This window comes from Adiantum capillus-veneris, chromosome 27 (assembly GCF_014529385.1).
Source record: "Adiantum capillus-veneris isolate H3 chromosome 27, ASM1452938v2, whole genome shotgun sequence".
NCBI classification, from domain to species: domain Eukaryota; kingdom Viridiplantae; phylum Streptophyta; class Polypodiopsida; order Polypodiales; family Pteridaceae; genus Adiantum; species Adiantum capillus-veneris.
The window spans coordinates 104,799,744-104,821,994 of NC_140957.1; the positions used below are offsets into that span (position 1 = coordinate 104,799,744).

The 22,251-nt window shown below is 42.3% G+C and overlaps 1 protein-coding gene and 1 pseudogene across 1 annotated transcript; both read left to right on the top strand.

Annotated features, from left to right (window-relative positions):
* Positions 1-17,291: 17,291 nt before the first annotated feature.
* Positions 17,292-18,028, top strand: LOC147422491 (uncharacterized; annotated as a pseudogene).
* A 6-nt stretch (positions 18,029-18,034) lies between these two features.
* On the top strand, positions 18,035-21,801 carry LOC147422492 (uncharacterized). Its single transcript, XM_086503536.1, has one exon. It carries the CDS (start codon positions 18,463-18,465, stop codon positions 18,925-18,927), a length of 465 nt encoding a protein of 154 aa, XP_086359662.1. The 5' UTR covers positions 18,035-18,462; the 3' UTR covers positions 18,928-21,801.
* Positions 21,802-22,251: the final 450 nt, after the last annotated feature.

Below are 22,251 nucleotides of genomic sequence, written 5' to 3' on the forward strand. Positions count from 1 at the left end.
TTTCGTCCTTTATAAGTGTTGTAGACAACATACCTTCTAACATTCCTTCATCTTGGACATTTTGGTTCTCTTGGGAACCTACCTCTTCCAAACCTGGGCAAGAGGTCTCTTAGTTGTTTGGATTAAAACTTACCCCCATGACTCGATGGAAGAATCCTCTTCAGTAATGCTGCCGCTACTTTCTCCTTCTGAAGTGCTATCGGTCCAGCCTTCCTCCGTCTCACTTTGAGATGATTCTTCATGGAGCTCCTCTTGGGGTTGCTCCTTCATGTCAAAGACAACCTGTTTATGATTGTCATTCCTGCAAATTAGCTTTCCACTCTCCCAATCCTGCAAAGCTCGCATTTTCATTAGCCATGGTCTCCCTAGGATAAATGGGTAACCATTTCCTTTGGTAGACATAACATAAAAATCCACTGCCTTCTTAATGCCAAAGGCCTCTACAAAAACATTTTTACAAATGCCTACACACCTAGCTTTGCTATTGTTTACCATCTTGACTTTAATTTCAGGTGTCTCGTGGATGTGCATGCCTAGTTTTTGCATGAGTCCCTCTGTCATGATGCAAATTTTTGCACCCCCATCCACTAGACCTTTCCTAACCAATATTCCTTTGATGTAACAATCTAGCACATGTGTAATATCCTCATTCATTTCAGCATGTGAAATTTTTACAAAAGGCACACTCTCTTTTACCTTTCTCCTAGTGCTAACTGCCTTTGTTAAATCCCTCCTAACTTATGGGCATAATGCAAGAAACTGAGGCCATGTGATATGAGGACCCTTACCTCTCATGTCTTCCAACAAGTTGTATGGAGCCATACCATGTCCAAGAGGGAAGTCTTGGAGATTGATATGATGTCGAGTCCTCTTAGCTTCCTTGGTCTCCTTTGCCTTCTTACCTCGTCCATGGTCACTCTGTGATGTGACACCTTCTTTCTCCTTCCCTTTTCCACGGCCACGCTTAATGCCATTTGCTTCCATGTCAACCTCTTTTGAATTTGTCACCTCTACCACATGCACATTTGGGTATGGCAAAGGTGGAACTCCTTCCACTCCTTGTGGAGGTGTTCTTGCTCCATTTGGCCTTTGTAGAAGCCGTGGTTGCTGACTAGTTCCTTCACCTGCATTCATCACTGGGTAATTCAAGTTAGGTCTCCCTAGCTCCCTATGGCGCCAAGGACAATTATACATCCCATTTCCAGACTCTCCGCAATTCCAACATTGTAAGACTCTCCTAGGTCGTGGATCTCACTCTTCAGACTTCCTTGCTTGTCCTTTTGGACCTACAGCTTGTGCAAGGTGAATTGACAAGCTTCTTAAAGATTCATTTAACTTCTCAATCACTTCCGCCGTTACCTCAGGAAGCTCCCTAGATGTTGATGCTTGTGACTTACCTTTGGGTCTAAGACCTTCTATTGGAACCTCCCCCCTTAAGCACTTGAGTTTCCTATATTTCTCAGCAGCCCTAGTTTCAGCTGCATCAAAGGTAGCAGGTGCACCCGCCTCAACTTTTATCTTAAGGTCAGGAAAGAGTCCGGCTATGAACCTCTCCTTCTTTAGGAACTCTGCACCATCACCAGGGCTAGCAACATTTCGTATCCATAGAGCCCAAAGACGTAGAAACTCTTGCTTGTACAAGTAGTAGTCATCTAAGTCTTTTTGCTTATGAGAAACAATGTCTTGCCATCGCTTTTGAGTGTTTTGGGGATCAAAGAAGTATCTCTTGAAATGATTCACAACTTCCGTGTAATTCCCTTTAACTTCCTCAGGCAACGAGTCAAACCAAGTGCTAGCATCTTTCCTAAGGACCACTTCAAACATCTCTACACGTTCTTGATCAGTTACTATCCTCTTGATACGACAAGACATCTTGAAATTTGCTAAAAATAATTATGCATCCTCTCCAGGTTCTCCAAAGAAAAGAGGATATCGAGACATTTGGCGTTGGCTCTCCATTGAATTGATTTCAAAGTGACGCGTTTTTGTTTTTTCTTTCATTAAAAGATTTACACAATAATATTTTCTAAATTGCAATCTATTCTACAACAAAATAAAAATATTCACATCACATGACCTATGATAATCAATAAGAGGTAGGATGACAGGGTTTGGTGACGCAAGAATTTCTCCTACTCTTTGGGCACCAAACATGAACACCATACGTTCTTGAAAATGGATTTTTCTACTAATTGCAATGTTTATTCTAATGTGTGGACTGAAATGAAAGGGGAAAACCTCTATTCTTGGGCCATTATCCATTGTCTATGCATGACCTAATACTTAAAACAAAACAAAAATATAAACGTCCAAACTAAGGTCGTACCTAATGAGAGGCAAAATAAAAGGATTTACTGAAGCGTTTATCTTGGTCAACCTAAGAGGACCTAAAATTCTACGAATTACTCGTTGAAATTGCAACTTAGTACTAACAATTATGTGTATCTTTTGCCTTGCAATGGAAATGAAGAGATCATACAAATTCTCGTGATTCATACAAGCTACTTGATTATGCTAAAGGTTGAACCTTCACAAAACATACACAAGCTGTCCTCCGTCAGGGCTCCAATTTGCGACGGTCCGGGGCGGACAACAAGAAGAGCGGCCTCTAAACACCCTTCGATGCTCCCGTGCTGCTCAATTGGGGCTGGGGCAAGCACAATCAGAGACAAAAACAACCCATAGCCAGAAACCAAACAAGAAACGGGGCACCACCTAGTTGTAGATGCGAACTAGGACACACGTGATATCTCCTTGTACTCAAACGCACAAAGAGAGGGGAATGCAAGATAGCCACACACACCAAACACAAACATTCACCACTCCAGAGAGAGATAAAGAGCACAAATCAACTTGAGCAACTCATTCTTAGCCTTAAAGACTAGATGCACACAAAGCTCGATGAGAAATAGAGAGACAACACAAAACTTGACCTTGTTGCCAATACAAAAATTGTCTTAGGGTCACGGGAGCCCTCTCACCGAGCACCCTCTTACAATTGACCTTTTAGGCAAACAATTCAACAAGCCCTCAAATCACCAAGCATGAAATGGCACAACAAACTTCAAGGACAATATACCTTCAACCACCTGATTAGACAACTTATCAAGTCAATTTGGAGACAAGAGTCGTAGTTGCAGCATACAATTGCACCCAAAACTATAAATCTTATTTATGCACAATCGTAGGCTACAAGTGTGGTGAAGAGTATGGCATACACTCCACTCCTCTAGATGGCATAACTAACTTCAAGCTTCTCCATGCACCTATGTGTAATGATGGAATAGAGCACTCACGATGCACACACTCTACACAACTAGGCTTGAAGAGTGGTGTGTTATGTGTTGAGAATGGTGTGGTGTAGTGTGATCATGTGATCTTTTACAAGGGAGAGAAGGGCTCTATTTATAGGTTTTAGAAGCCGCGATTAGGATCAGGCCTAATCAAGTTTATTTGAAGGAATAAAAGATTATGCATTTTTATATTTTTTTTATGAGGGTGGGTCTCTCTTGTCCTTTGAGTCACATGGATGTGGGCTCAAGGGAAGAGAATTATTGAGGATGAAAGGAGAGAGGATTGAGTGAATAATTGGGGAGTGCCTACTCTAGTAGAGGGTGCATTTTACAATAAGGTTAGTGGTTAGTAGTTAGTAATTATCACTAAAAAATATTTACAAAATCATTCACCAAATGGTGAGATATACGATGAGAAAAGATAGAGAAGAGATGAGCTTGTAAAGAGAGGTTGAAGCTTTGGAGAAGTTGACATTCACCTCTTTACAGCATCGGAAGAAGAAGCGGTCAGCATGGCGAAGTAGCGCGTGTCGATGAAGCTATGTTATCTTCAAACCTTGGAAAATTCATGATAAAGCCTTCATTTGCAGAGGTTAACCTTGGATTTTTGCTGATTTTTTGAAGTTCTTTACAAAGATGAATAGAGTATGGTAATATGGACATATATGTAGAGAGAAAGGGGAACACATAGGGTGTAGAAATGGAGGATGAAGGCTATGGAGGTGTGAGAGATGTGGCAATGGTGAAGAGGGTGAATTAGGACATGGGAGTTGCAGGTTTGGGAGTGGGAAGGAGAGGGAGGAGTGTGTGTGAAAGAGGAAAATGATAAAGTGGAAGAGGGAGTGTGGCTGCATAGCATGGGCAAACTGGGGTCCACCAATAAAATCATAGCTCCCATCTCGTAGCTCAAAAAAATATGAAACAATTTGAGGTGAAAGTTCAGCTCACGAGCTACAACTTTTGTTTGTATCACCTTTTCAAATTTGGGGAGCATGTGATCTTTAAAAATTCAGCAAAACCGACTATTTTGTCCACTGCACAAGGTCCTTGTGAGGTCCTTCTTTGGATGATTCTTTTGAATACCTCCAAGAGTGAGCTCCCCATGGTGCATGCATGCATGCCACATACCCTTGACCTTATTTTGTAGGTCTATAATTGAAGATATTGTTGAGATCATGATATAAGTGAATAGTACAACTAAGAAAATCAAATATTGAGGGGTCTAAAAATATATGTACATGTCAAATATAAATAATATAGGTGGAAAATGGGGTCAAAATAAATCTCTCTCATTATAAGTCTACCATAAAAAGATGAATATTTTTTGTGTTATAATTTATGAGAGTAATAGAGAATATATGTAGGAAGGAAAAAAATTAAAATAGTGAAAAAATATACACATAAATAGAACTAGTTTTTTTGGATTTTTGTTGGGATGGAGTTACACCAAAAATAAGAGAAGATTGCATGAAATTATTTTTATATGGAATAAAGAGTATGCAAAATGGTAAGAAAAAATATGGTAATGGTGAATCAATGTACATAGCATAAATAACACACCATAGGTAGAAATATTTAAATAAATACCAAAATAATTATGAAAAATCCTTTTATTTAGGCCCTATATACAATGAAATATTTACACACAAATGGACCATAATATACTTATATTTTTTATATTTTTATATTTTTTTGGCTCAACTAGCCCAGCGACTAGCTAATTAAGGGTTTTTAAGAAGATGTGGGAAAAGTCCCCTAGCTCACACACGCCTATGTACAGTGAAATGGTAGGGATAACCAAAATGTTTGAGTGATTTGATAGGGTGAGGTAGCTTACTATGGCAATTATGGAAAGCCGAAAAATGGCTATCAATGCTAATGATTGTATCAAGGACAAAATAACTGGCAGATATCCTTCAAACGGAGACTTAAAAATTTCTCAGACATCGAGAAAAACAAGGAAGGGTACTCAAGAAGAACATCAGGATAAAAAACCACTCATGACCAGAGTCAAGCGAAAAAGGATCTAAAGGAGATATACACCACCGAAATGGAAACCACGGAAGAGGATGGGAAGGATGTAATGCATGTTCCATCCCATTACAAAAAGTATACTCGCCAAGATCGGAAAATCATAATCAAACAACCTGTTAGGGAACCACAGAAATATCAAGAGTTGAAAAAGGATCTAAAGGAGATATACACCACCGAAATGGAAACCACGGAAGAGGATGGGAAGGATGTAATGCATGTTCCATCCCATTACAAAAAGTATACTCTCCAAGATCGGAAAATCATAATCAAACAACCTGTTAGGGAACCACAGAAACAAGGCAAGTCTTATGAAGGACCTGAAAACGCTAAAAGGGTAGACTTGGCTGAACTAGGAGAAGAGCCTAGACCGGCCTACATTGAAAATGACCTAACAGAAGAAGAAGAGAAGCTTTTGTTAAGTTTGTTAAAGGAATACCGGGATATCTTTGCTTGTCTTACAAGGATCTCAAGGGTGTTGAGCCAAAAATCTGTCAACATACTATACCCATGAGAGATGATGCTAAACCAAGTAGACAGAGACCATACACTTATAACGAAACATTTGCCAAGAAGATCAAAGAAGAGATTGAAAAACTAAAGGAAGCTGATTTTTTTATTAAAATTGAACACACTGAATGGGTGTCCCCAATTGTGGTAGTACCTACAAAGAATGGGAAATTACGAGTGTGCGTTAATCTCGAAAAATTGAATGAAGCTACGATTAGAGACAACTTTCCTCTTCTGATAACTGAGTACGTTTTAGAACGAGTGGCAGGAAGAAGCTTATAGCTTCCTAGATGGTTTTTTGGGATACAATCAACTTTTGGTTGACCCAAAAGATCAGCACAAAACTGCTTTTGCAACAGAATGGGGTATATTTTCCTATCGGGTTATGCCGTTTGGGTTAACTAATGCTCCAGCCACATTTCAGCGATTAATGAGCCATGCTTTCAAAGAGTATCTTAGGAAATTCTTGGAAGTATACATGGATGATTTATACGTACATTTGTCAATCCGAGCTGATCATTTTGAAAACCTCAAAAAGGTATTCGAGAAATGTAGACTTTACAAGATTTGCTTAAACCCTAAAAAGTGCACATTCATGGGAAGACAAGGAAAAATTCTTGGACATATAGTGTCTAAAAATGGCATAGCTACCGATATTGAAAAGATTGATGTCATTGCTGATTTACCTAGACCAACAATAGTCAAAGGGATACAAGCCTTCATGGGACATTGTGGATATTACCGACGGTTCATCTACATGTATGCCATAATTGCAAAACCCATGTATAGCTTGATTACACACTTTGAATGGACCGAGGCATGTGAAGAATCTTTCATGTAACTTAAGCAAGCTCTCACCTCAGCTCCAATATTGAAAGCACCCGATTAGGATAAGGTATTCCACGTACACTTAGATGCCTCAAATTTTGCTATTGGTTGTATACTGGCCCAACTAGGAGATGGGAAAATTGACTTTCCTATTTCTTATGCTAGCCGGCAATAAAATATGACAGAAAAGAATTACACCACCATTGAAAGAGAAGGACTAGGAATGATCTATGCCGTTAAAAAGTATAGAAATTACCTATTGGCCAACAAGTTTGTGTTCTTTGTGGACCACCGAGCTTTGTTATATTTGGTCAACAAACCATGCAACACGGGGAGAATAGTGAGATGGTTCATCATTCTTCTTGAATTTGATTTCAGTGTGGTTGTTAAAAAAGGCACTACACATCAACAAGCAGATCATTTGTCCAGGATTGTTTTAGGGGAATCACCTAAAGGGGTAGATAATGATCTACCAGATGCCTATTTGGTCTCCATGGAAATGATACCAAGATGGTTGGAAAAAATTATGTCATTGATGAAAATAGCTCAATTGGATTCACCACTTCCTATCACAGTTGATTTAATTGAGCAATCGGCTACGTATCAATTACTAGCTAGGAGGCTATATAAAAGAAATCGAGATGGGATATTGCTTTTATGCATTAACCCTGAAGAAAGGGATTAGTACCTAAGTCAAGCACATGTTACCATAGTAGGACTTCACTTTGTGAAAGACCAAACTATGCAACAAATCTTAAGACTTGGATCTAGTATTTTGGCCGACTATGAGGAGAGATGTTCGATTTTTTGAAAGAGATTGCCCTCAATGTCAGAAACAACAACCCATTCCTCATGTAACATTGTTTCAAATGTCACCTGTTCCTACATGGAGTAACTATTTGGTTACTTACTTATCGAACCGAAAATTTCATGAGGATATGAGTAAACTCTGTCAAAGAGCAATTGAAACAGAAGCAAGAGACTATGCTCTCATTGGAAACCAATTGTATCGGAGAGGTAAGGATCAACACTCGCGTCTTTGTGCAAATGAAAACGAGTATATTCCGATTATGGAATAAGCACATGCTCGATTAGCTGGAGGTCACTTTTCTAGTGAAACCACCACAAGAGAAATCTTGATGGCAGGCATATGGTGGCCAACACTTTTTGCAGATGCCAAAGAATATTCGTAGGTGTGATGCTTGTCAATGAGCAAAAATGCCCACACGGGTAGATATCATGCCCTTAAGACCACTGATGGGGGCCAGAGCCTTTGCAAAATGGGGTATAGATTTTGTTGGACCGATACAGCCACCTACTTATAGAACCCAAGCTCAATATATCATTGTAGCTACGGACTATTTGACCAAATGGGCCGAGGCTAAAGCGACTCAAAATAATGATGGCAGAACCACTGCTGCATTTTTATATGAGTATGTATTTGTAAGGTATGGACTGCCAATAGAGATTGTCAGTGATCGGGGAACTCATTTCCTCAATGAGGTAATGGAGTATCTGCTAAATGAGTTTATGGTTATCCATAACAAATCATCTCCCTATCACCCACAAGCAAACGGACAAGCTGAGAATACAAATAAAATTCTTAGCTCGGTACTGACCAAAGTGGTTAGTTCAGGAAGGACCAACTGGGAAATGAATCTCCATGTTGCTCTATGGGCTTATCGAGTTTCATTCAAAACAGCTTTAAATGCTACACCCTTTAACCTTGTTTATGGTCTTGATGCCATACTATCAATAGAATTTCTATTGCTGACATTAAGGGTAGCACAAACTCTTGAGTGGACTGGACATGAATTGTTAGAAAGACTTGAAGATTTGGAAAAGCTAGAGGAGCAAAGGCTAACTGCCGTAGCTCATATGTATGCACAAAAGTGGAAACAAAAACAGTTTTTTGATTCCCACTTAATCACCGAAATTTTCAAGAAAGGGGACTTAGTTCTAGTCTATTCCCTTAAGCAATACATTCCCAAGTTTAAGAAAAAGGAGAATGGACCATTTATCATTGAAGATGTATCTCCAAGTGGAGTAGTAAAATTATCAACCATAGATGGTGAACCAATGGCTAATTGGATTAGTGGATGTCATTTAAAGAAATACAATTTTCCATTAACAAATGAATTGCTAGAGAGAATGCATGCAGCCAAACTAAGGAAGATGAAGCGACAACAGGTTATTGATGAAGCCCAATAGGAACCTAGACTTTGGGTATTCAAGCGTAAAGCTACTCTGAAGAATCAATAGATACCGATTCCCATTAACACTTTGGAAATAGATGATCGATAATGGGAATTACCTAAAGATGCAGTTTCAACAGATGATGATTGGTTAGATGGAATGGATCTCTGCATCAAAGTACAGCTCAACAATCATAGCACCAATGCTTTGGTAGACACAGGAGCTAGAGTGAATGCAATCAGTTATTCCACATACAAGAAAGCAACAAGTCAAGTATTGACTGCAAGAATAACGACAATCAAAGGATGCAACAAGAACCAAACTCCAACATTGGGAGCAGTCAACTTGAACGTGGTAGTACATGGATGCTCATGTCCGCATTAGTTTGTATGCTTTCCAGATGAACACATGAATGAAAAAATGATTCTTGGCATTCCTTGGATGCGTACATACAAAGCAGTACCAGATTGGGATACAAATTAGCTAAAGTTATCACTTTAAGGGAGGGCAACTCATTGTTCCTATTGCACCTAGAAAAGAGGAATGGAAAAGGTGCAATCAAAGGACCAATCCACGAAGCAAATCTTCTCCACCCCCTCGACAAACAAATTCTACAAGTAGCATGCAAGGAGTCGGGAAAATTTGGGTACCAAAAGCACAACTTGTGGATAAACCAAATCAGATCTGGGTGCCTAAAATTTCACCAAAGAAAGAGAAGACGGTTCCAAGGATTCGAGCACAGAATCGAGCATCTATGATCAAGGAACCTAACATGAAAAAGTTTGGGAAGAAAAAGGAGCACGTATCTTCTCCACACAACGCAAAATCAATCAAACAGTGGCAAGTTAAGTCTCAACAGACTCTCAACCACCATGCACCAAGCAAACCGAGCTAGCAATGGCAAGAAAAAGCTCGACAACCGTCTAAAGTGCTACCAACAGCTCAAGCAATCAGCGTGCTTAAACACCCTAGTGGTACTATCAAGCATAGAGCACAAAGGCTACAAGATTTTCTCTTTGGAAGACACCAACAGCAAACCTCCACATCAGAAACCCTTGAGTTATTTACTCAAGACTCAACTCTTGCACAACATATTGAGTTGAATTGCATTGATCTTCATATCATAGTAGAGCGAATCACGGCTATGCATAGACACAATTGTTCAACCTATGCACACAGTCATCCCGGAGAACGCCATCTAGGAGGGGTGGAAGGGTACTACTAAATACTAAGTAATTAAGGGCAATGTTTGAAGAGGGAGAAAAAAATGTTAACGTGTGATTTTTTGAAAAATTACCCAATAATGCCCTTATAATTCATCAACTGGGGAAAAGTCACTGATAATATCTTCCCGATGAGTGTAAATAGTGTATACACTACCAGAAAATCATTAAAAAATAGTCCTTTTTTGGGTATTTTTCATCATTTTTGCTGATGGGAAGGCTTTAAAATGGAGAAATCCGCAAAAAACAATAAAGCTATGTTTTTAAAGGGATTTTCTTAATTACTGGATTTTCACTTTGCTTTTTTATAGCATTTTCTTTGATTTATCAAATAAAAAGGTCAAAAATTAATAATAAATAGCAGAGAAGCTCGGATGGAAAATTGGAAGACACGTTGGTGATCAGAAAGACAAAGCAGACAAGCACAAAAATTTTCAACAAAATCAGAAGATGGAAGTGGGAAGCCTAAATTAGGCGACCAAAACTACTTTTGCAAAATTCTTACAGAATGAGCTACAAAAATCCGATTTTGGAAATTTTGGAGCCAAACATAGATTTCATGGCCTAATAGGACTAACGGGGGAGTCTAGGAAAATTTGGTTCGAGAAGTCCGGGTATAGATAGCCAGGGTGGGCTAAAACCACCTCATTTCCACTTGGAGCTTTGTAGAGAGAGCATTTCAGCTTCTTTCGCGCGTCATTTCCGGAGCCCACAGTTGACCTCTTTCAGCGCCGTCTCACACGAGACATGAGGGGTAAGTTCCTTACTAATCAATGATCCATTTTGTACGGCCGGAAGCTAGTCTAAAGCCCTAGAAAAAACCCTAGAAGCCGAGCAGTGCACGAAGACCTACGACCTAAAAGTGACCATAGCGGCCTACCAGCTTGACCAAATCGGATGGGATTTAAACCATAGCATGCCATAAAATAATAGAACCATTCCATAACATCAGATGATCATTCGGCTGGGGTCAAGGGGGTCCTCAGTAGAGAATTAGGGTCTTTTGGGAACGGCCAGAATTCTGACCTGACTCCACAGATGGCCTGCTAATGAGGTTCATATACAATGTATATGATTGGTTTGGAGAAATTCATCAAGTAAAGCCCTCGAAAAGCGGAAAACGGCTCAAAGGTTACAAAGCATCAAATTCGACATACGAGGCCAAATTGACTTCAAATGAGCCAGAATTGGACAGGTAGCTTCACGATGATGTTACGGACAAGTCCAAAGCCTCAAAGTTGACCGACCAACCCAACAGACAGAGTAGTCACAGAAAACGGTGATTTTAGAGTCAACAAAGCACAAAGTGATGCCGGCATGACCAAACTTGACCAAATTCAATTTAGGACTTGTATTAGGTGTATGAAACATGTTTAGGTCAAAATTTATGTGAAATGCAAAGTTTTTGTCACTGTTGTAAATAATCGTCATTATTTACTTTTGTAACATTTTTTCATGGAAACTGTCGATTCACCTCACCTATCATGTGTACACAGCTATTACATGCCAAAAATCAAGTATAGCCAAAGTGACCACCTATTACTTGCAAAAATGCCAAAAAACGCAAAGACGTCTGTGAAAGCCAAAAATTGGATTATGGACAACTTTTCTTGATCCAAATCAACTCATAATCCATACCCAAGCTCTATACCATGCCTTGAACCAGTCTATGCCAAAAAATGTCAATTTTGGAAGAAAAGTTAATAATCGTGATTATTTACTTTTTCGCCAAAATGGGGCAATTTGGAAAATTTGTCATCATACATCCGAAGTACATGTTGTGATAAGCCCACTAGCCAATTTTGAGTCAATTTGGATTTCAAAATCTCAAATTTTCTTTATATCTACTGTTTCAGAGACCTAAAACCAAAATATGGTACCATTTTCACCTTGTACATCCAAATGAGCCCATATTTCTCTCAGAGCATGTAATTGGCATATACTTCAAGGCTATAAAGCCAAAATTGCAAAAAAGTTGAAAATTTTCCCATCTGTAAATAATCGTGATTATTTACTTTGGTTGCAAATTTTTGTTTTGACCATACAGTTTTGTTCCTTGCATGATTTTATGCATCTTTGCTTGTTCAAAAATTGATTTGAAGCAATTTGGACCAAATTGTCAGCATTTCAGCCTAAAAGGACATTCTGGAGAAAAATCTAACAGCTCCGCTAACTTTGGACTCTACTCACTGATCAAGAGCAATGTAAGCCGCGGAGAAGGCCAAGAAAAAGTTAAACCAAAAGGAGAAACTACAAGAACTACCCCCATATCAATTGGACCCCGAGTCAGTAAAGGCAGCAAAGGCATCTTATCTTTCTAAAGAGGAGTTAGAAGAACACCACACCACGGTCTTCACGGGCAGATTTAAGAGTGAAAAAGGGCATCCGATGGAGTTGCAGCTCTTGCCTAAAGAGGTTTATGATGTCGCAGCAAAGCCAAAAACCAAAGAGTCTAACTGCAGGTTGGGACTCCGACACTTCCATGAACAAGAGCCCTGCAGAGTAGACTTACAGAAAGATTACGAGCTTCTGTCCACCATCAAGGAAGACGGAACAGCCCAAATCTCAAACAACCAAGGAAATAAGGTAGATGTTGTAATTACAAAGGAAACAGTGGCAGAGGCACTCAGATTGCCCACTAAATGGATGACCATGCGGGCAAGAGATAGGAAAACAGTGGGCACATTTACAAAGAAAACAGTTACAGCTACATTTGTCGATCTCATCCACAAGCAGGTGGAAGATCCAGCCCGTCTGTACCACCAACATTTCCATTTCTTGGCAAAAAGGCCACCAAGGTACACGACACCAAATCACGCTGCGGCCACCACTTTTACACAAGTTCTGAAGTCAACCACTAGACAACCTGTGGACCATGCGCAATATGTGTTAACAACATTGAAAGCCACCAAGAAGGACGGAAAGATAACCTACTTGGGCACACCTGAAGTCTTGACCAGAATAGCCTATCATGCCATTGGCATGGCCGACAACCTACCGCCTGCCCCGGATCAGAACACATGGATCTTGGCAGCTCAACCCTCTCCAAGATCTACAAGATCTGGTAAGTGATCATTTAAATCAAGTGATGAATCCGATGACAATTCATCAGAGCAGCATAGCAGTGAAAGCTCTGACAACAAAGAAAAAAGAGCTAGGAGGGAAGAGATGAAGAGGAAAGCAGTGGCTGCTCACCAAGAGGAGCTAGCTCAAAAGAAAACGAGATTTGAAAGAGAAAAACTGGCATATCAGCACACTAGGCAAGCATAGGGAAAAGACCCGGAAAAGTGGGTATCCACCGGCTTGAAGGGACTTCGAACGAAACATCATTCAAGGAAAGAGGCCGAGGATCCCAACAATCATTTAGAAAGAATTTACTAAGAGGTAGAGGCCTTGAAGTTGAAAGAGACTGAAGAAGCATCCAAGAAAGTTGAAGAAGCGGCAACTCAAGAGCAAGGCCAAGCATCTCCCCGACCCACCTCACCGCCGCCGGAACAACAGGATGAGCCCATGCCCACTTCACCATCATCACCGCCAGGCCAAGAGACCACTGAAAAGGCCGAGACTGACAAGGAACAAGAGTCTCAGTTCACCCACCAAACTGAAGCTACAGAGAAAACTGACCACACCGAGCAACATGAAGAAAAGGAAGCTGAACCAGCACCAGAACAGACAGCTGAGGACACTCACAAGGAGGCGGATGAAACTAATAAAGACCAAGATACAGAAAAAGCAAACCACTACACATGGGGAAGAAACCGAGACTGAGAAGGCAGAAAGACCTATAACTAAAGAAACTGTAAGGGTTGAAACCACACAGCTTGTTTCCACTCAGCCAGAAACTGCCGAGGTTTCAAAACCTCAAGCTGGCCAAGAAGCAACCATCTCTATAGAGACACCAGCAATAACAACACAGCAAGAAGCGACACAAGAGGCTGTCGGCACATCTGAACTAGCACAACAGGAATCGTGGCAGTCCAATGATGAAGTCTTTCTACAAGTGAACGAGTATGCAGGGCAGATGCAAATCATGACGGAGAAACTCCGCTCAGCAGCCTTTAACCGTAGTACTAAAGCCAAAGAATTAGAAATGGTCAATCGATGCTCTTTAAGGAGAGCTCGAACACAGAATGGCTACAATTACTGATCTCCAAAATTAGGTACAAGAGCTAAAGACTAAAGCAGAACAACATCAGATAAACAGGGATAGCCAACATAAGGAAATGGAGGAGTTGGGTGACCTCCTGACTAAGCTATTTGATGCCTGCAAAGTGAAAGATGAGCACTTGACAGAAGTAAAAAATGAACTTCTTACCACCTCTCTGTCAACTCAAAAGATTCAAGTACAATTAGATGTCGCGAACGCATCTCTGCAGTATTCTGAACAAAGAATTAATGATCAGGCCAATTTCTTGCAGCAATTAAGAGAAAATCCAGCCATGGCCTCGATCAAGGGAATAGATGAGGTGTATAAAGCACTTGAAAAGACAAACAGATATTTAGAGCTGGAGTTGAAGTTGGAGCAATCACAATGCAGAGACCTAGCGCTCATGCGGGTCCAAATAGAGGAGGAGCTCCTTAAAGAGATTGCAGAACTGAAAAGAGTAAACCAACTCCTCAGAGATGGAGAGCCAGACATACAGGAAGAGGCAGGCACTTCAGAGCCACCCCAAGTGGAAATCCCATCGGTCTCATTTGCTGACTTTGAGACGCAGTCTACAGCAAAGCCTAGTGGGGGAGAAGATTTTCAAGTCAAATCACGGAGGAATACCCAGTGCCGATGGTCCAGCTGTCAAAGGCTGAAGAAGATTCACTGCCTTGGAGGTAGATGAGCAGTGGAAGGCAGCTATGGATTGGGAGTTGAGAGTTTTACACTCTGTCAACGTCACACAGCTCACTCCCAATCAAATCAATGCTCAATGGCACCAACAATCCCTGCCATACCCTCTCATCAAGGTTGAACTCTTACAGGTAAAGGAAAGATTATACAGAGATATGCAAGAAGATGGTGCAGATCAAGACCACCCGAAGTGGAGGCTAAGTTGGTTGAACAAGAAATCAAGATACTTGATTCTGTTCAGGAGAGCACCTGCGGCCATATAGAAAGATCCAACATTTTGTCTTGTACCTCGAGTAAGGACATGGCAACCACATGAAGCACTGCAGAAGAAGAGGCCAACATGGCTAAACTTTCCCATGCTGCCGGATCCAGAGAGAGGCCAAGCAACAGAAGAATACATGGTGAAAACACTAACAGTGGTGCAGCCAGTTTTTGCCGACACAGGGTGAAGCCAACAGCCGGTGCCCGATATTAAGCAAGATAATGGTATTACACTTTGGCAGGTATCAAATACATTTTTGAGCAGGTTTCACAGTGATGTCTATGTCGGATGTGATACATTAACGGTCGAACATAGCAGATTGAAGCCCTAAGTGATGGTGCCATGGTGTAGGCAAAATGGGTGTTAAAGTTGGTCGAGCTCAAAGGCCGTTATTTGGCAACTCCCCAAGTGGGTGTGTACGTTTTAGGTCACAAGGATCGGGACGAGTTTGTGCTTTATTGAGGAAAGGACGTGGCTTTTTCTGCGGCAATCGGTGGTACCATTTAGAGGGACTTATGATTGGTATGTCAAGGTGTGAGTCCAGGCAAAGATCTTGTTTTTTTTAAGGTGCATTAAAGCCGACGATCGCTGGCGTGTGCAAGGGGGACAAGCCCAAAATATTTTAAGGCTCTTAATATAAAAAAACAAATAGCAAGCTGCAGTCGACGAGCAATGCTACTTGGAAGGTCGACAGGTGGAGGGCCAGTTTGCATGAAGGAGAGCAAGTGGGAAAGAGGGCCAGTTTTGGCAAGACAGGAGGTGGCCCGATATCACAAGTGAAGAGGGGGGCGCATCCAGTAGAAGGCAGCGAGGGGCCGCCAAAGGGCCGCCAGGGTGTTGGGGGATCGATTGCAGAAGAGCAAGAGGGGCTGCAGCCCGCGGCTAAGCACTGAGGACTAGAGGAGCCGCCAGTTGGGGTGGCTGAATGTGGGGAGGCCAGTTGATAGAGGGAGTGACCAATAGCGAGGTCACTATTGGCCTAGCAGAGGAGGAAGACAGGGTCACCAGAGGAGAGCCTGTGTGGTGGGGTTGCTGCATGAACAGGAGCCAATGATGGCATGAAACAGAAAAAAGGCCAGAGGCCGCCAGTAATGGGGTGGTGTAGTGGAAGGAGGAGACAGGCGGGCCAGTTTTGCAAGCCCGACCTGTTGAAGTCGCATGGTGAAGGGCAGTTTGGCCGAGGGTTACAGGGGGAGCAGGAGTCGCCATAAAGGAGGATGCTGCTTGCGGCAAGACGGGGCCGCCAAGGGTCGTGAGGAGAAGGGCCGCCAGAGGACCACCTTGAGGAGTGGGCTGTAGAGGAGGAGAACGAGAGGGCCTGAAGGGGCTGCCATGTCACAGGGTGCGCCATCTATGGAGATAGCATGTGAAAAGAAAGTAAGATTGAGAGCAGCCTATGGGAGCTAAGGTGTTGTGAGCCACCAAAAATTGAGCCATGCAAACAAACTAGGATGGTGGTCTTTATGGGGATCCATCATTGTATACCCTCTTTGGAGGTTTTTGTCTACCTGATATTGGTTACATCTATCCGCAAATTTATCAATCCTTTCTTTCTCTCTTATCTATTGGTCTAGTATATGTGTATCTTCGAAGGCGATGGGTGTATATGTGCTTTATATATGGATGATGGTGTGTATAAGACTGCAAGCTTGAAGATAAACGGGTGTATGTCAAGGATCAGGTAGGGGTTTTTAGTATCTATTGTTATTGTGTTACATGGTGCTCTACAATGTTATAGATGGAGGCTATCTAAACCTACTTTGCAATTGGGTCTATCTAGTCAGGGCTGGTCGGTATTGGGCTTGGACAGTAATGGTTTGCAGATAGGGAGTCTAGGTGTATGTTAAACAGGGGATAGGGGTACTGTGAGATCATTGAGCTATATAGAGGCATCGAGTTTATGTGTTAGTGGTTTTCCTATTTCCCCCTTTCCATCTTGTGGTGGCCCCACTAAGGACCCACTGATTGCTTCCTGACCGAGTGTTTGTGAATCAAGATGAAGCAGGAGTTTGGTCCAGTGTTCAAAGGAGATGAGGATGCAGATGATTATCTTGCCTATTTTGAGCTATTTATGCTGACAGTATTGCGGATGTGAGGTGATGAAGCAAAGCTCGAGACTCTACCTTTGGTGCTGCAAGGAAAAGCAAAGGTTTGGTACGATGGTTTAGAAGATGCTTACAAGAAAACTTGGATCGGGTTTCGAGAGCATTTATTACAAGGGTATAGAAAGGTGGTGTCGACTTCGAAAGCAGATGCAAAGATCAAAGGTTTGCAGCAAGACGTAAGTGAAAATTTCGATGCTTTTGTTGATAAATTTGAAGCTTATTGGGGGGATTTGGCGGCTGCTACACAAGCAACCAATGAGGGATATTTGAAGCTCGAAAGGTTTCTATCATGCTTGCATCCCTATGTTCGTGAGAGAGTCAATTATGAAGATCCAAGCACTTATGATGAAGCCATCAGAATTGCCAAAGCAAAGAGTCAAAAGATGAAGAAGAAGATGGAGGCAAGATGTTGCAGTCTATACTTGCGGCAGCCAGTAGACCTAGGCCCAAACAGGTTGAGGAGCATCAAAAGGTAAAAGCTCATTTTCTTGATATACATTTGATCAAAGCACGTGAAGCTAATGTCAGGCTAGAAGAGGTAGAAGAAATGCCAACCAGGTCTCAAGGATACAACGAGGTATATTCAGAGTGCCACCCAGTTTGCTTTCTCAAGAGAGCGAGGTCGTAAAAGTTTTTCAAGAAGAGGTGCCAGTTCCAAAGCCAGTAACGAGGGCAACGAGGGTGACAGTAGTGGTCCAAGAATTGGCAAGATCAAAAGAGGAGTCCGAGAGTTCTCATAGCTCCAGCAGCAGTTTGGACACAGATAGCATGTGGGAGACAGAATCCCGATCTTCCAGGTATGAAACTTATGATGTTTTCCATGTAGAAGAAGTGGAGAGCAATGTATACGAGTTGTCTGCCATTCATTTGAAAGTCGAAGATAAGTATAGTGTTTCACCTTGTATGAATCTGTCAGTCGAGTAGTCCTATCAAATGTCGTGTGATGGTGAGTCCCTATTGGAGGAAGAGGTATGGCTTGATTGTGCATCAGACCTAGTTGAAGAACAGGTTTTGAGAGTGCCTTGCAAGAGCTAGAAGCAGAAACAGAGGTATGTCGAAGTGATTGTCTATGCAGGGGGTGGGGCAACCTTGACTTGGTGAGCATGTAGAGGTGTACTTTGAAGTTCCAGAGTTTGTGGGTAGCCATGGAGAGTTAGCTCCGGCAGATGACTTTATGGAAGATGATGCAGGTGCAGCCTATGAGCGTGAGGCTCTATGCAGAGAGGAAGGTGACACCAACCTTGCAGATGATGAGGTGTTTGTAGAACAGGTTGTCGTTCTAGCAGGTCATGTTCTTGAGGATAAAGAGATGGTTTTGGTGTCATTTACAAAGGGTTGGGATACAGGTTTGCAAAGGGATCAGGTTTGCTTGGCTATGCAGCAGGTGGAGGCTAGTGGCAGGGTTTTGCTATTTTATGTGATGCTACTGATAGCTATGTTATTGGAGGTTGCTTTACAGGTGTTTTTGTCTCAGTGGCAAGGTTTTTTTGCAGAAGACTACATTATGGAGGGTTCTCTAGTAGGTGACAGGATAGCCGCGCTTGTGGTACCAATGCTTGAAGTGGTCAAAACAATGTTTATGGTTGGCACGAGGGCTTGTGGGTACACAGTGACAACGCTCCAAGCTATAAAGAGCTAGAGGGGTGGCGAGTTTATTGGCCTACAAGTGCAAAGGAAGGCTTGAAGATGCATGTTCTACAGGTGGATGGCCACGGCCATGGTTTTGTTTTTGATACAGGTGGACTCTATGTCATGCTTGGGGACGCTTCGAGCTTTCCATTTGACCCTGGAGGGTGATGCAATAGCTGATGCTTTTCTATCTATTTCTATCCTATCTATATAGCCACTATATATCTATGTTATATCATTCTCTTTATGCAATGCTATTTTACCTAAATAATGCTATGGTTGAGCATAAATGCTCAACGAGGGGGTGGGCAATGATGGTGCAGCCAGTTTTTGTCGGCACAGGGTGAAGCCAGCAGCCGGTGCCCGGTATTAAGCAGGATAATGGTATCACACTTTGGCAAGTATTAGATACATTTTTAAGCACGTTTCACAGTGATGTCGGATGTGATACATAACCGGTCGAACATAGCAGATTGAAGCCCTAAGTGATGGTGCCATGGTGTAGGCAAAATGGGTGTTAAAGTTGGTCGAGCTCAAACGCCATTATTTGGAGACTCGCCAAGTGGGTGCGTATGTTTGAAGGTCACAAGGATCGGGACGAGTTTGTGCTTTATCGAGGACAGGACATGGATTTGTCTAAGGCAATCGGTGGTACCATTTAGAGGGAGTTATAATTGTTATGTCAAGGTGTGAGTCCGGGCGAACATCTTGTTTTTTTTTAGGCGAATTAAAGCCGACGATCGCTGGCGTGTGCAAGGGGGCCAAGCCCAAAAGCTTTTAAGGCTCTTAATATAAAAAAACGAATAGCAAGCTGCAGTTGACGAGTAGTGCTACTTGGAAGGTCGACAGGTGGAGGGCCAGTTTGCATAAAGGAGAGCAAGTGGGAAAGAGGGCCAGTTTTGGCAAGACAGGAGGTGGCCCGATATCACAAGTGAAGAGGGGGCCGCATCCAGTAGAAGGCAGCGAGGGGCCGCCAAAGGGCCGCCAGGGTGTTGGGGGATCGATTGCAGAAGAGCAAGAGGGGCTGCAGCCCGCGGCTAAGCACTGAGGACTAGAGGAGCCGCCAGTTGGGGTGGCTGAACGTGGGGAGGCCAGTTGATAGAGGGAGTGACCAATAGCGAGGTCGCTATTGGCCTAGCAGAGGAGGAAGACAGGGTTGCCAGAGGAGAGCCTGTGTGGTGGGGTGGCTGCACGAAGAGGAGCCAATGATGGCGTGAAACAGAAAAAAGGCCAGAGGCCGCCAGTCACGGGGTGGTGTAGTGGAAGAAGGAGGCAGGCCGAGCCAGTTTTGCAAGCCCGACCTGTTGAAGTCGCATGGTGAAGGGCAGTTTGGACGAGGGTTACAGGGGGAGCAGGAGTCGCCATAAAGGAGGGCGCTGCTTGCAGCAAGACGGGCCGCCAAGGGTCGTGAGGAGAAGGGCCGCCAGAGGACCACCTTGAGGAGTGGGCTATAGAGGAGGAGAACGAGAGGGCCTGAAGGGGCTGCCATGTCACAGGGTGTGCCATCTATTGAGATGGCATGTGAAAAGAAAGTAAGATTGAGAGCAGCCTATGGGAGCTAAGGTGTATTGTTGTGAGCCACCAAAAATTGAGCCATGCAATCAAACTAGGATGGTGGTCTTTATGGGGATCCATCATTGTATACCCTCTTTGGAGGTTTTTGTCTACCTGATATTGGTTACATCTATCCGCAAGTTTATCAATCCTTTCTTTCTCTCTTATCTATTGGTCTAGTATATGTGTATCTTCGAAAGCGATGGGTGTATATGTGCTATATATATGGATGATGGTGTGTATAAGACTGCAAGCTTGAAGATAAACGAGTGTATGTCAAGGATCGGGTAGGGGTTTTTAGTATCTATTGTTATTGTGTTACATGGTGCTCTACAATGTTATAGATGGAGGCTATCTAAACCTACTTTGCAATTGGGTCTATCTAGTCAGGGCTGGTCGGTATTGGGCTTGGACAGTAATGGTTTGTAGATAGGGAGTCTAGGTGTAGGTTAAACAGGGGATAGGGGTGTTGTGAGATCATTGAGCTATATAGAGGCATCGAGTTTATGTGCTGGTGGTTTTCCCATTTCTCCCTTTCCAACAGGCGTCATGACATTCTTCAAAAGTCTGCCAGATCTCTCATGCGCAATGCTATACAAAATTTGCAAGATGTTACTTACCTGCATACAAGTCTTCAATGATCGTGAGCAGATAGGAGCCCCATGGCTCTCATTTTTGGAAGGAAACAAAGGCCTCTGTTATGATCTAAGTGGACAGCCCTCAGAGGAAGTTCTTTATGGATTTTACACCCGATGCATGTTTCTGCCCTCGCACAATATGCTAGCTTTTGAGGAAGCCTTCTACACTGGCTTTTTCACCTGGCGAACGAAGATATTTGCACCGGTGATAAGCAACCTCACAGCCAGATTTGTAGGGTACTCGGTAGTGGAACTAAAAAACAAAGTCACCATGCAGTTTTTGCAAGTGCCAGACAAAGAACACAAAATCAGATATGAGAAATCACTGGAAGCACTGAAGGACCGCCTCGCCCGTCCTCAACCTGAAGATTACTTCAGCCCATAAAGTTGTGTCAACGGACAACATAGACAAGGAGGGGGGGAATGCTAGCAGCAAGCTAACAGGGACACCATTTGTTGGAGTTCTCCTTCTAAAAACAATTATTATTTTGATAAATCGAGAATATTGTAACTTTTGTTTTCTTGATAAACCTTGTAATTAATGAGCCGGGGCTACAAGCTTCCAGATTGTATCAGCCATTCAGTTTCCAACTTTGGTAGAACTCCAGATTCTTACTTTTGACCACCCAAAAACCTTGGCTAAGGTATAAAAGCCAATTTTTGTAAGTTTTTTATAACTTTTTGAATAAGAAATACACAGCGTGAGCTAAGGGCACTCACTTCTCTCCTTCTCGCTCTTCCTACTCCCTCTCCAATTGTCACATTGCAATTGCGTTTGTTGCATTGCAACCACAGGTAAGAGCTCTACGCATTGATGTACGCAGTTCACAGTATTTCGTAGCTTTTGGCGTCGCCGACCCGCGGCCTAATTTCATCATAACTATGAATTTACACTTTTAAAACAAAAAATAAGCATAGGCGGGGTCTTGGGGCATCATTGCTAAGCATTTATATGCATTCTAGATCAAAAACGATTAGGTCAAAAATCCATTGTTGTTAATAATCGCGATTTTGGAACATGACCTAAAGTGGATTTGAGGCCATAAGCATGTGTGCTTAGGTCATATAAACTTGTCCTAGAAGTTTCATTATGTTTGGATGTCATTTGATGTTGGAACAGATGTGATTTTCTTGCAGATGAG

Bases quoted from the DNA above. Each gene is read 5' to 3' on its own strand.
- LOC147422492 (XM_086503536.1), top strand. From the start codon at position 18,463: ATGGAAGATGATGCAGGTGCAGCCTATGAGCGTGAGGCTCTATGCAGA.